This window comes from Grampus griseus (assembly GCF_964374135.1).
Source record: "Grampus griseus genome assembly, chromosome: 2".
Lineage (NCBI taxonomy): Eukaryota > Metazoa > Chordata > Mammalia > Artiodactyla > Delphinidae > Grampus > Grampus griseus.
This window is the reverse complement of record NC_139018.1, coordinates 45,274,831-45,290,189: the sequence shown is the minus strand read 5'-3', so window position 1 is coordinate 45,290,189 and position 15,359 is coordinate 45,274,831. Positions and strand designations below refer to the sequence as shown.

General features: G+C 35.7%; 1 protein-coding gene across 5 annotated transcripts in view; it reads left to right on the top strand.

The window, feature by feature from the left end:
* KTN1 (kinectin 1) overlaps positions 1-15,359 on the top strand; it is a 118,618-nt gene that overhangs the window by 59,167 nt on the left and 44,092 nt on the right. For all 5 annotated transcript variants that reach the window (XM_082647631.1, XM_082647630.1, XM_082647629.1 and 2 more), the window contains 12 exons: positions 1,672-1,788; positions 4,272-4,412; positions 6,870-6,976; positions 7,793-7,925; positions 9,338-9,425; positions 10,796-10,962; positions 11,379-11,447; positions 12,858-12,895; positions 13,571-13,661; positions 14,043-14,111; positions 14,830-14,867; positions 15,012-15,093. In XM_082647631.1, coding sequence (XP_082503757.1) covers positions 1,672-1,788; positions 4,272-4,412; positions 6,870-6,976; positions 7,793-7,925; positions 9,338-9,425; positions 10,796-10,962; positions 11,379-11,447; positions 12,858-12,895; positions 13,571-13,661; positions 14,043-14,111; positions 14,830-14,867; positions 15,012-15,093 — 1,140 coding nt within the window. The remainder of the gene's footprint in view (positions 1-1,671; positions 1,789-4,271; positions 4,413-6,869; positions 6,977-7,792; positions 7,926-9,337; positions 9,426-10,795; positions 10,963-11,378; positions 11,448-12,857; positions 12,896-13,570; positions 13,662-14,042; positions 14,112-14,829; positions 14,868-15,011; positions 15,094-15,359) is intronic.

Sequence of the window (15,359 nt, the reverse complement as noted above, 5' to 3'; positions counted from 1 at the left end):
GATCAAACCCATACCCCCTGCATTGGGAACCCAGAGTCAACCACTGGGCCACCAGGGAGGTCCCCTGAATTTGCATTCTTTTCATGTATTTTTGTCAAAATACACTCTCACAATGAAAACATCCTTTGGGTAATCAACCAAGTTTTTATTATTTATTGGACTTTCCAGTGTCCACCCTACTGTACAAACATCAAGGGATTCAGCTTCTTTGAAGTCATGGGAATTTTGCTATAATGTGGCTTTGCATTGACTCTTCTATCAGTATTCCCTTGGGCAAAGCATGTCTTTTCAGTCATGAGATTCAGTGTCCCTTAAAAGAATTGAAATAATGGGTATCAATTAAGCATAAGTTGGATCTTCGTTGCCTATTGTCTTTATCTTTCATATTTTTGTCCTAAAAAAAATAAAGCTTTGGTTTATTTCCTCTTATTTTTATTTACTTCTCTCCACCCTGAACTCTATGTCTTCTCCTGTGTTTTCAGCAACATGTCTTTTTCTGTTTGCTACTTCTAATTGGATTGTATTTCTTAGATGGTGTTACTTTTACTTCTACTTTGGGCTTTGCCAGCTTATATTTCATCTCTTTCTGTGGTCTTATCTTTCCTCTGAATTATTTCTTGTGAGCTCTGTTCTTTGCTCTTGTTTTTCTAGAAATTGTTGCTATGTTAGACTTTCGAAAGTCATAGTGATATGTTTTTTTAATCAGTTTTTGTCCGTTCTTGACAGTCTTTTTATGGTGATTTTTCTCCACTTGGCATTTGGTTTTTCTTATTGCTTTCCTTCCTTTTTTCTCATATCTTACATAGACCTTGTTTTATTTCTTTTTCATTAATACTCCTCTTCCAGTGAGGGGTGTTTCTCTTGGATCATCTCTGTGGCTAGGGATTGATAATGAATGGCTAAGGTGAGCTGTTCTCCTTCGGCTATGTGTGAAAATGAGTTCTTTTAGCCTTTCCTTTTTCTCATATAAGAGTTCACTACAGAGGATCTCACTGTAGAGGATCTCTCTTAACTCTTCCTTACTGATTAGCTGCTCTCTTTGAATAAAGTTTACCTGTATGATTTCTTCTTTCCTACTTCTGCTTGCGAAGACCTCCTACCAAGAAAATTCCTACCTTCTATATTTGTGCTTGTTCCTGATGTCAAATGGGGGATTGTTGGTTTTACCTTTCAGTATATTCCTGTTAACTTCAGAGAACTATGTACCCATGGCACCTCTGTAGTCTTGGGTATGTTTTGACAAGGTTGTTGAGCATCTGTTTGATCTCCACTGCTTTCGGAAGTCTTTCCTGATATTATGCTTTGACGTTACAGATGTTTGTTTTCTTTTGGTTCAGTTTGCATTTCATTTCATACCCCTCTTTTGAACTTTTAGGAGGAGAAGGGAGAGATTACTATCTTGATTTTGTGTTTAAAAATGGAAGTCAATTCTTTGTAAAAATCTGTTTCTTGATTGATATGTGTCCTATGTTATGCATCAGAATATGTAATGATACAGTGATTTTTCTGAATGATATTTCAGTGACCAGTGTTTGGCAGTTATTCTACTTTATATGTAATAGTGAACTCTGCATTGGCCTAAGAACACTTGATATCAGATAGTTCATCTTCATAATTTTCATTAGCTGATGTTTACTATTAACTAATTTTGTATTGATTTCTCAATTGTAGTCAAATAAAGGAGAGTTGACTGCACTTGTACATCAGCTTCAAGAAAAAGACAAGTTACTTACTGCTCTGAAGGAAGATGCTGCTGCTATGAAGGATCGGTGTAAGCAGTTAACCCAGGTGAAGATATTCTTGTATTTAAGGGTTATACTTTCTAAATCAGATACAATGAAGGATTTTAGAAATTGTCCATAATTCCTGATTTATTTGTGCAGTAGATTTATACCACGTGAAAGTAATTTTCTTTTAGAATTTAGGTGGTGGTCATGGGGTCTCACTCTTTCATGTTATTATAGCCTACAGTTGAATTGTGAATTTAAAATAGCAGTACTTACAGGTATACTAATTTCTGAATAATGGAAGCCTGTGGACATTGGGAGTATGTTTCAGTTGGTTCTGACCTAGAATTATTCTATAGAAGCACAAAACTCAGTGTGATCTTGTTTAAATCCAATTTATGGGACAAATGTGAAACTCTTACATGGGTGGTTTATTCATGAAGGTTTTTGTGATATAATTTTTAATCAGTGAAGTTCTTTAAATCCCATTTACTTTGAGAGGTTTAAAAAAAAGGCCTTTAAACAAGTGTAAAAGTACAAATTTCCAGTTGTAAAATAAATAGGTCCAGGGGATGTAATGTACAGCATGGTGAATATAGTTATTAATACTGTGTTGTATATTTGAAAGTTGCTACGAGAGTAAATTTTAAAAGTTCTCATAACGAGAAAAAAAGTTTGTAACTGTGTGTGGTGATGATTTAGCAATAAATGCGAGTATTGAATCATTATATTGTATACTTGAAACTAATATAATATTCTATGTCAGTTATATTGAAAAAAATCATGTAGACTGAGAACATAATTGAAATTCTGTAGTAAATGTGGTCTCGTTTTTCCCGAAGTGCTTGTTTCTCCTTTTAGGTGTTAAATACAGTAGACTATATGAGGTTTATTTCACTGTCGTTCATGTAGCTACTTGATGACGTTATGAGAATGGCCTCATTTGAATATAAAATCTTTTCTGTGAATTTGAGGTAAATAAAAAAAAGTCAGTGGAAAACTTGGTTAGATTGATTTTTTTTTAATAAATTTATTTTAGGCTGCATTTGATTAAGATTAATCAAAGTTGTTGCTAAAATAAGTGTTTCCTTAAGATTAGAAACTTTACTGTAGTTTTCTGTAGCTATAGTTTTCTGATTATTTTAAAAATTAAAAAAAAACTATTTTGTGCAACTCATTGAGCTGTATACTTAAGATGTGTATACTTTTTTCCTAAATGTATTATGTACATCAGTAAAACAATTTGCAAATGTAAATGAACTCTTATGGGCAAACCGTTAGTTAAATGAAAATCTTAAAGTTTGTCAAACAGTTTCTGAGAGCAGGGAAAATGGACTGATCATACCTGCAGATAACTTTAAAGTTGCTTGGCTTTCTTGCACTTTAATAGTTAATATTTATCCTAGGAGTTCACAATACTTGCAACTCAAAATGAAATTACCCTTTTAATGTTTGACTTGGGAAGATAATAAAACTTTCTGAGTTTTACTTTCCCTATTCTGCTATAAACATATCTTATCCTTATCTCTTAACTTAGGATGGAGACTTTATTTCTCGGCTCTTTTTTTTCTGGGGGCCTATTCTGTACCCTAAAAGAGCTGGTACCTGGAAATAATGAAGAATTACCTTGTTTTGCTTTAAAAATGTTCTTTCTTGGGGGCTTCCCTTTTGGCGCAGTGGTTGAGAGTTCGCCTGCCGATGCAGGGGATACGGGTTCGTGCCCCGGTCCAGGAGGATCCCACATGCCGCGGAGCAGCTGGGCCCGTGAGCCATGGCCGCTGGGCCTGCGCGTCCGGAGCCTGTGCTCCGCAACGGGAGAGGCCACAACAGTGAGAGGGCCGAGTACCGCAAAAAAAAAACACATGTTCTTTCTTATAATCAAGTTAGAATGTAGGATTTTATTCCATGTTCAGGTCTTTAACTCTTAAACCAGAAAGTGCATTTGAAATATGAGTAAACAGAACAGCTAAGTGTTTATGAAGGGAATTGGTGTAAAGAGCAGGTAAGATGCAGAAGACAAATTTTTTTTTAAAAAACCTTTGACCTTGCTTTTTAAGCAAGTACTTATTTCACAATTCAAGATTGGGCTTCCCTGGTGCACAGTGGTTAAGAATCCACCTGCCAATGCAGGGGACAAGGGCTCAAGCCCTGGTCTGGGAAGATCCTACATGCTGCGGAGGAACTAAGTCTCTGCACCACAACTACTGAGCCTGCACTCTAGAGCCCACGAGCCACAACTACTGAGCCTGTGTGCCACAACTACTGAAGCCTGCGTGCCTAGAGCCTGTGTTCCTCAACAAGAGAAGCCACCGCAGTGAGAAGCCCACGCACTGCAACGAACAGCAGCCCCCACTTGCTGCAACTAGGGGAAGCCCGCGCGCAGCAACGAAGACTTAACACAGCCAAAAATAAAAACATAAATTTATTAAAAAAAAAAAGAATTCATGATTGTTTTACTGATGTTGTTTTCTTCTTAGTAAAGTCTTGTTCTTATTTTTTTAAATAACAAGTTTTTCATTTTTTTTTTCTGATTTACTCTTCTAGGAAATGATGGCAGAGAAAGAAAGAAGCAGTGTGGTTATAGCAAGGATGAAAGATCGGATTGGGACATTAGAAAAGGAACATAATGTGTTTCAAAACAAAATGCATGTCAGTTACCAAGAGACTCAACAGATGCAGATGAAGGTATATTTTCATTCTTTGAATACAAAATTAAATATTTGTATTCATTTAATTAGCAAACTTTTAAGTGCCCTGGGTTGGGCTTTGGTACAAATGGCTAATTAAACTGTCTCCCTGTCCTTAAGTAAGCAACTTTTTGGGGAGGCTAGAAGTTGACAAGTAAATACGCTGTTATAGTAGAGGTAAGCATCAGGTGCTTTGGGACAGCGCAGATGAGAGGTGGGGAAGAGAAGGATTGATAGGGAAGACTTTTTAGAAATGAGAAGCAGACCGTGTTGAATCTTTTGAAACAATTAGGCATTGTCAGGAAAGCAAGTGAACGAATGGGTGCTGGGTATGAGACTTATTACATGGTGTAATTCCTTCCCATCCCATGAGATGATGGTTTGGTAGGTCTCTTTTGGGGCCCAGGATCGTGCTTTTTAATGAGTGCACTCCAGGTGTTTTCAGCATAGGTCGTCTAGTGATAACGGTTTGTGAGAAATACAGTAAAGAGTTGTGGTATTTGGGAATCAGGACTGGAATGAAGAGACCTAGAGAAATAGATGGAGGTCTTGTCTTAAAGGGCCTTATATCCCTGAAGACTGGGGAGCCAAGTGAAGGAGTTTAAGCAACCCAACAGTGTGATTATATTAGTATTTTAAATTATTACTCTGGCATAGTATGGAGAGTGGCAGCAGTGTAGAGAGTGGAACAGGGATAGTTGAAAGGCTTTTGCAGGAATCCAAGTCAGAGAATAAGGACCTTAAGTCAGACATTGATAATGAGGGGATGAGTTTGATAAAAAAGAGATAGTAGATAGGGCTTGATGATGGAGTGGAGAAGAGAGGAAAAGTGATAATGGTTTTGGCCTAAGTGACCTTCTCTCTCTGATCCTTATTTTCACCTGTTTTCTTTCAACATTTTAGAAGGTTCAGTGCTTACTGCCTATTTTTACAGTGTTATCCATTTTCATGATTTCGGTTAGGTCTGGACCAGTGATTTTTGTTGTTGTTTTGAAGAACATGGTTTCAGTCTGCTTGTCAAGTGGGCTTCTAACACTCCCTCTAATTGGACTTTGTGGACCAGTGATTTCTTTTTGAAATTGTTTACATTGCTGGCTGATGCTTCAGTTTGAAAGTGTTTGTTGTCACCTCAAAATTAACGTATGTCTAAAATCAAACTCTTGCTTCTGGTCAGGTTGTTTTTATTTTCTAATGTTTTGAGGCATTATTATCCTTATGCTTGAATCTTTGACTTCTCTCTCCCTTGCCCAATCTACAATTTGTTCTGAAATCTTAAAGATACTTTATTTCTAGTTATTCTTGCATTCAGGTTTTAGATATGACCCTAGTTTATTATTTCATACTAGCATAATTATAGCACCTTAATAGATCTCTCATTTCCTTTCTAATATGTGTAATTAGTACCAGATTTTTATTTGCAAAATATTACTTTGATCACATTGGTAGTTTGCTGAAAAATTTACTGCTTTTGAAGTTCCAGTTTTTTCTGTGGAAATACCACTAATAGCGATAAAGAAGTGAATGAATCTCCTCTCAGGTTCTTACTGCATCCACTACTTTGATGCTCTAATTTGGCTCAATCCTCCATCTTCCCAGGCCCCAGCCATTTGAAATATTCTTTCCCATTAACCAGGTTATTGAAGAACTGATTTTCCTGGCCTTGTGTGATCCTTTTTCTTCTTAATTCTGACTTACTATTCATTTGAAAATTAGTGGGATACATGTAGCAACATCTTTTATTGAAGGTTAAGGGTGTTGAAGTGATTCTTTTTTTCAACTTGATTGCTTATAGAGGCCAGGATATAGATTACATATGATAAGTTCTCTGAAAAGTGGAAACATAGACTTGATTTTCTTAATTGAATAGGTTTACTAAAAATTATTAAGATTATTTCACATACTAAATTGAGGTTGTGGGGATATAAGATTCAGTGTTCTTTGTCTTTTGATTCTGTAACTCTGAAATAAAAAACAAGAAGCCAGATATTTTAGCAAGTAGATTTTTGTGTAGTGAATTTGCCATCTATTTGGCTATGGCTCAATTTGTAACTTAATGTAAATGTTTTGAACATGTTTTCAGTTTTTAAAGTTTTGATTACTAAAATCTTTCATTAAAATATTGCTAACACAAAATTGACATTAATTCTATGTGAGTCTATTGTGTAGGAAAGAGTTCTAAAACATCTTTTAGTTCTAAAACAGCATCTCAGTGTATTTATTTTGCCTATGATAGCAGCTGGCATCTACTTGCATTCTTGAATGCTGTGGCAGCTTATGTTTACTTTGTATTCGTCACTGTCAAAGTTTATCCTTTAAATTTGTTTATATTTATTTGAAAAGGATATCCAGACTTCATTCTATTGATGCTTTTTACATTCTCATCATAATAAATTTTCTTCGAAGTTAGCTTTGGCAATCATTGTTTTCTAAATCTATGTGTGTAAAATTATTTTAGTTCCAGCAAGTTCGTGAGCAGATGGAGGCAGAGATAGCTCATTTGAAGCAGGAAAATGGCATACTGAGAGATGCTGTCAGCAATACTACCAACCAGCTAGAAAGCAAGTATGTTTGCAAATGCTTTACTTTTAATAGAATGGCAGAGTATTTTCATTGAATGATAGAGTATTTTCTTCAGTCACCAAAATGGTGTTTGATAATAATTGGTTAGACTTTTGTTTTTTACACTTGTTTCTAAAATGAATTTTCTAAAACTATCCTCTTGCTTTTGAAGAACCTCTTCAGCTAAACTGTATGATGAACACTAGTGCCACCAGTGGAACAGTTTATAAATTTATGAGGCTGAATTTACAAGTTTTAAACCTTCTATTCCATTTAACAGTAGTTCTCAAACTTCATTATTCTGAAGAACATCTGGCATGTTAGCTAAAAATCATATTCTTGAGTCTTACCCTTATAAGATTATGATTTATTGGCTCTGAGATGTGGAATCCTGGAATCTGCATGTTAAGACACATTCCTTGTGATAGTGATTTAGTTGGCTGTGGGCTGTACTTTGACAAACAGTCCAAGAGAAGACTAGTAGCATGCTTACATAGAATAAATATTCTGACTGGTTGATTTTAATAGATTTTCAGAACACTGATTTGAGGGTGACACTGTTGATTCGTGCTCATGGTGTGTGGTCATCTGTTTTTCTTGATTATTTTATAGTAATTTTAGTATTTGTGTTATTGTCCTCAGAATGATTCAGATTACACTCAACCAAACTTCATTATTAGTAGTCACTTATAGCATTCATTTTCATTTAGCTATAAGTGGAATTACTAACTCAGCATAACTCATATAAAATATATTTTGTTTACTCTTCATATGTGTTTTGTAGTAATGGAAGGTTCCTAATCCAGTTACTGTTTTCAGGCAGTCTGCTGAACTAAATAAACTGCGCCAGGATTATGCTAGGTTGGTGAATGAGCTGACTGAGAAAACAGGAAAGCTGCAGCAAGAGGAAGTCCAAAAGAAGAATGCTGAGCAGGCAGTTACTCAGTTGAAGGTGATATATTCCTACCTTTATCATTTCATCAATAATGTAGGTATTCAATTCAATGACATTAAAGTGTATATAGCTTTGAGAAGTGTAGTTTGAGGCTTAATGGGACTTCTGTAGTCTTAGTGCTCTGCCTATATAGAAACGTGTACACTAATGAAAAAATTGAATATAGGCTTGAGTTTGCAGTTAAAGACTTTTTGAAGATATGAAAATTGAAATTAGCTGATTGACAGGCATACACAGTAGGATTTCGTCTTATATATATGGAGGTTAGGGTGTATATGTGTAAGGCAAAAATCAAATTTTTGATAGGTAGTTAAAATCACCTTCAACATCGCTTATACATAACTTGGATTTCTCAGTAAGTTTAGTAGAGCCTGTTTTTATTCCGGCATTGGAATAGATGATTTTCCTTTCCTTTAGCACGAGACGAAGTAGTGCTCCAGTTGCTTTCACTTGAGCCATAGTGGGAAAAAAATCACACATTGTTTCTTTAGACACCAGAATGGCACTTGCTGTCATGAGATGCTTACACTAGGAAGACACGCATGGAGTTGCTCAGGCTGACTGAGAGAGAGGAGTGGACTCATTTCTCTGGCACTTTTTAGCCTGTGTACATTGAGTAGAGTGATGAGTAGAATTGTCTGTTCCTCCTTTTACTGGGGAGAGGATTTATTGAACGTACAGTTCAATTTCTGTAAGTAAATGTATCTGACAGACTCCTACCTAGGTCATTGATACAATCAATATAGCTTAATACCAGTTCTAGAGTAGTAGGGGTTAAAAGGGCTTTGAGAATAATTGAATGCAGAAAATAGCATAATTTTTGTTTTCTTGAAGTTTTCATGGGTCCCTGTGGGAGAGTGATATAGTTGTCCTTCCTTTCAGTAAATATTTGTCTTGCTGGTGTGTTTGCTGGTAGCATTTATAAATATGGAAGTTTGTGCTCTATGGATATGGATAAGTAGATAAATGGCATTAAATATTATAGTCATAATTGAAGTGTTGTGCTATACCTAAAAATAAGAATTTTAGGTGCCCACGGAAATTTAGCAATAAAGATACTATCCTTTTGAAAGCCTGTCAGCTGAAGGAAGATCAGTGGAAAGCTGATCAGAGCAAAGTGGATCAGGTATATCCATAGTAGTAGCTATATTGATGCACCAGCACAGATATTGAGTTTCTGAAATAATCTCCAATCTGTAAATCCTGTGTATTGGAGGGTAGAATTGCAGTGGCTGAAAATATCTGTGCATATTATCAGGCTGAGCACATCTGCCTATCTTATTAAAATGTAGGAGACTAGTGATTAGTTGTTGGAATAAGCAGTTTTATGTCACAACAGTAAAGATAGAGGATGCTTTTTTTCCGTTAAATTGGAATCCTGTATTTGTGCTGACTTATCCTTTCTCCAGGTTCAACTGCAAGAAGCTGAGAGAAGGTGGGAAGAAGTCCAGAGCTATATCAGGAAGAGAACAGCAGAGCATGAAGCAGCTCAGCAAGGTAAGGGGAAATGGTATTCATTTAAATTTAGTATGTAATTCTGGGTAAAACTTCCTCCCCTCTCCATATGTGAAGACAGTGTAAATTGGCATTTTGGTTATAGGTCAATAAAAATAGCTTTTACACTTTCATAGTACTTTTATTTCTTTAACATTTCTTAGGGTTTTAAAAATAAGCTCTCTAGTTTTGTCTGAGGCATTAAGTTATAGTCAATAAATAGGGTAATGGGAACCTGTGCATGTTCCCTTTCTGTAGTTATTCCCTCTGGTTCCTTGATCAGTTGTTCATTTTTTTTTTTCCTAAGAAGGACTCATTCCTATATTGTGAAGAGAAAAACAGCAAGAGCATTACCATTCCAAGTAGTTGACTTAATTTTTTTTGGCTGCGTTGGGTCTTCGTTGCTGCACGCAGGCTTTCTCTAGTTGCAGCAAGCGGGGCTACTCTTCATTGCGGTGCGCGAGCTTCTCATTGTGGTGGCTTCTCTTGTTGCGGAACACGGGCTCTAGGCGTGCGGGCTTCAGTAGTCGCAGCATGCGGGCTCAGTAGTTGTGGTGCGTGGGCCCTAGAGTGCACGGGCTTCAGTAGTTGGAGCGTGCGGGCTCTAGGGCGCGCGGGCTTCGGTAGCTGTGGTGCGTGGGCTCAATAGTTGTGGCATACGGGCTTAGTTGCTCCACGGCATGTGGGATCTTCCCAGACCAGGGATCGAACCCGTGTCCCCGGCGATTCTTAACCACTGCACCACCAGGGAAGTCCCCAAGTAGTTGACTTAAAACTGCCTACTTAAATGCTAACTTTCACTACTTACTCTTAATTCGATGAATTCATTTAGGAAATAATGGAGCTTGTATTAGTGTGTTTTATCTATGTTTCCACTACTCCCCTTCCTCCCATGAAAATGGTGGAGAGCTAGTAAAATATAGTTCCAAACACAAGGCTAGATCATACAGAGTTTTGGCTCTTTAGACCTTTGGTTTCCTCTGATTTTTTTCACTAAATAACTTACTAAAGCATCTTTGGGGAAATAAAGAATGCTTGCGAGAAATGATATAAGAGTTTTAAACATCCATGTACCATTCATTTAACACATTTATTGATTATGTATTTTGTGCCAAGCCTTGGGTACAGCTCTGGGTATAGGGAAAAGGCAATCTCTGATCTCAAAAAGCTCACTCTCTGGGAGAGGAAGTGAATTAGTACAGTGTGGCAGGTGCTGTGAAAAAGGTAAGCATAGACTGCTCAAGGGAGCCATATGCAGGAAGCTGAGGAGAGATTCAAGGAGAGCATTCTAGAGGAGGCAGTGCCTACACTAACGACGAGTAGCAGTAACCAGGCCAAGGAAGAGACCTTTATAAAATGCAATGTTTTGTTAGATTTACAGAGTAAATTTGTGGCCAAAGAAAATGAAGTACAGAGTCTGCATAGTAAGCTTACAGATACCTTGGTATCAAAACAACAGTTGGAGCAAAGGCTAATGCAGTTAATGGAATCGGAGCAAAAAAGGGTGAACAAAGAAGAGTCTCTACAAATGCAAGTTCAGGTATCTAATTTTCCCTCTTTAAAAAAAATAAAGACGGGCAGTGGTTGGATGTGTCTTGTGTAGAAGAGAGAGGGTAGCCTATCTTATCCTAATTCTGGAGTGCGGATGAATAATTCTAATTTAATCTTCAAGCAGTTGTCACAATATGATCTGAATATGTGCTCAAAGATGCCTTTACCCACAGTCTTATGCTTTTTTGCATTAGATTAGGAACAGTACAATGTATTCTTAATTTCTGCTTTGTAAATTAGCTCTCAGAATAGAATGCCTAATCATTGTTTAAAATGACGCCTTTTGGAATCTAAGAGTGCCTTTTTAAAGGTAAACAGATGTACCTGTAACTCATTTTGTTCATATACATTGGTATATTTAACAGAACACTTTTCCCTCTCCTTTTTGGTTGCTCTTTTTGAAAGGATATTTTGGAGCAGAATGAGGCTTTAAAAGCTCAAATTCAACAATTCCATTCCCAGATAGCAGCCCAGGTAATGGTGCTTTCTTATTGCTTGTCATTACTAATGGCTTCCTAGCTGTGTAAATAATCTGAGTGCCTGTTGAGTGCTGCGTACTGGATTAGTAGTTGGGTGACTAGTCAATGAATCAACTGGATGATCCTAAGTGCTAAGCACTCTGATAATTACGTATAGTGCTGTAAGAAAACACTACGGAAGAAATCCAAATCTAATGGGAAGGTGGGTTAGAGAGTTTTTAACTTTAGGAGGAAAAAAATGTTGATTACCATCCTGTCAGAAAACAGGTGTCAAGAATCATAGTTTATGTTTTAGAAGTATTCACTAAATATTGACTAGCCATAAGGGAAAACTTTGTATACCCTCAGGTGTTAGCAGTATGTTAACCATAGCTCTCAGGTTATATATGCCAAAGAATCATTTTTAAATTTATAATTCAGTATAGTTTGAGTGTGAAACCTTCCAGAGTTTTCTAGGTGGTATTGTAAAACCTGTTAATCTTTGGCATCATTCTTATGTAACATGATAAATAGGTAGATAGATAGATATAGATATATAGCCTTTAGAATATAAATAATATAACATTAAGAAGAGAAGAAACTTGCAAGTACTTAGCTTGTTTCCATAATATGCATACTGTGAATTTCAGTTTCAGTTCTTCAACTTTAAACTTCTAAAAGTTGTTTGTAGGAAAAGTAATAGCTTAGAATAGAAGTCATTTTCTGTGCAAAAAGTGGTTTTAACATTAAAAAGTTGTTTGTAACGTTCAGGCAAGTTGAAAAACCCAAAACTTTGAGGTTGCAACCATTTTTTTCTTTTCTAATTGTTCTCTTTGTAGAAACTATAGTCTAAAATTAATTGGGAAAGAATTATATAATATAGGAAAGGGTGTGTGTATATGGATGTATGTGTGTATGTAAATTATTAACTCAAATTGGATTGAGATCTTAAGTTATAGAAAATTTATCAGAAACTTAATATTTAGAGAATGCTATAAGTACCTTTTGAAAAGTAAAGATAAACACGAGCATTACCAAACGACTTGTTATCTTAATCTTGAATGGTATCATTTCATTATTGGAAATTGTTACTAAGGAAAAGAAGCACATGAATGAAAAATAGCCTTTGCTGCTGTTTTTCCTATTTATGTGTTGCTTGGCAGTTACATAGTTTTCAGACCTGTCAACTTACTTTATTAAAAATGTCTTATGATGTGTATAATTCCCTAATACTGGCTGTTATTGATCAAATTTACTTTCAGAATATTAGCTGTTATTTAGTGAACATTCATCATGAGCCAGATACTTCCTTAACTTTATATACATTTATTTCTTTTAATTTTTAAAGCTTTATTGTGATGATTATTGTACAACTTTAAAACTTTCTCTTAAGGGCTTTTATGTTGACACTGTTTCTCTTTCTTAGACATCCGCTTCAGCTCTAGCAGAAGAGTTACATAAAGTGTAAGCCTGCCTTTCTATATTTCTCTTAAAATTGCTTAGTCACCACTAACTGATAGCTGTTAGATTCTACACTTATGATTGACTTTACGTTCTAACTTGTTCAAAAAATACTCTCAAGTAGATTTGGAGCAGCTTTTGCTCTTCTACCCCTAAGCATTATGTATTCTATGTTTTTATGTCTTTGTCATAAAAAGAGTTGGGGAAGCTTTTTTCCCTTTGGGCTTTAGCAGTTATGTGGAAGAGATTATTGTGATTTGAGATTAGTGGAAGTTAGTTTTTGTGTCTAATAAGTAGTTGTAGCTACTCTGTATGTAACTATATGGTGGTATGCCCAAAATGAAGTTCTTTTTTTTGGTGTGTATTGTATAATTTGCATAGACATGGATCACTTAAACTCAGAAGACCTGGAATCTTTTTTTCAGATTGCCAGGCTTGTGAGCTTAAATTACTTAACTTCTTTGACCTCAAGTTTTAAAATAGGGGTATGTATTTTAGGGAGTTGTAGTAATGCCTGTGACAGTTACTACTAAACTGATATGGTCTGTAGAAATGGAAGGTATGGTTATGTGAAAAACTACTTAAGTAAGGATGACCGTATTTGAGGCTTCTAATCCTTTGATTTGTGACTTGACTTCTAAATGTTTATTGAATGTACAAATCTATTTTCTGTTAAAGGATTGCAGAAAAGGATAAGCAGATAAAACAGACTGAAGATTCTTTAGCAAATGAACATGATCACTTAGCAAGTAAAGAGGAGGAACTTAAGGTACAGTAATTCTTATAAATGGCTACAGTATTTTATAGTCATTGAATTACCCTGATCTTGTAATTAGTATGAGTGTCTGTGAAGACTGGAAAATACTCTAGATAGAATTCATTTGAAAAGTGTCTTACCTCTTTTCTAAACTACAAAATCCTCTTTAGCCCTCTAAGAGAAGTTCAAAGGCCTTTTCTCACATCATATTTATTATTCATAATAATTTGGGAAATATGTTAAATAACAGAAGTTGATGGTTTTCTTTCTGACTTAAGAAATTGTAATTTGAGACCTTTGCTTTGAGACCTTTGCTTAGGTAGAAGAGATACATTACAAAACTTCAAATTTAATATTAAATACTTCTAATACTATTTTTCCTTCTTGTTCTAGGATATACAGAATATGAATTTCTTATTAAAAGCTGAAGTGCAAAAATTACAGGCCCTGGCAAATGAACAGGTAGATCTTTATTGCTTTTAAGCATTTACCTTAGAATTACAGTTTGTTGACACTTATTTTCATTGGTATTGCAAACCTTAGTTTTACTTATGTAGATAGTAAACATAATGGTTACTTGTGTTTGGCTGCATGGTGTGTTGTTAAAACTCTCTTCTGTTTTTTTTTTTTTTTTTTCTGGTACGCGGGCCTCTCACTGTTGTGGCCTCTCCCCTTGCGGAGCACAGGCTCAGCGGCCATGGCTCATGGGCCCAGCCGCTCCGCGGCATGTGGGATCTTCCCGGACCGGGGCACGAACCCATGTCCCCTGCATCAGCAGGTGGACTCCCAACCACTGCGCCACCAGGGAAGCCCCAAACCCTCTTCTGTTTGACCATGACTCTCACAACTCACCTAAATGTTACTATATTCATGTTGAAATTAATGTTTGATCCAAGAAATTGATCACTTTATCAGAGAACTCAGTTATAACACTTATGATGTGCTGACTTGTTTTAGCCTTCTGCCATTTAATCAGAAAAGGATATACCTTAAACTAGGATAAAAGTTGAACAGTAAGAAGTACAAAATACTGGACAGCGAAAAATATTACTGTAATGTATGCTGTTGATTTAACTATTTACTCTAAATATATGAAAAATATAACTTTAATATGTAAAAATAAGTAAAAGAATAGGTTTGAGTACTTCCTGAGAAATGATACAATTCTCATTTCTAACAGGCTGCTGCTGCACATGAACTGGAGAAGATGCAAAAAAGGTGATTAAAGTATTGCTGTACATGGGCCATTCATACATTTATATTCCAGTGTAATTACAGAAGACATTGCTGCTTATAGCTGATAGTTGTGCACATAATTTATGTAAGCTTTCTGTATATATGAAGTATTTTTTTTTCTCATAGTATTCACGTTAAGGATGATAAAATAAGACTGCTTGAAGAGCAGCTACAATGTGAAATTTCAAACAAAATGGAAGAATTTAAGGTGTGTAATTAAACTTGTCAACTCAGCTTTCTTTGAACAAACTTGTGTAATTTTCAGTTGAAGTGAATGTAGAAATACTACTTTTTTATATGTGATCACTCTGAAACAGTGTTTCTATAGTTTATTTGGGGACTTCTACGAACAATTTTATCATAGACTTTTTGCTTTGATTATTTTGACTTACCTGTTTTTATAGTAGACTTTTGATACTTGTTTTGCCCCAACCTTTTCTTTACAGTTTTCATTTGGTAGTTTGAGATGGTTTT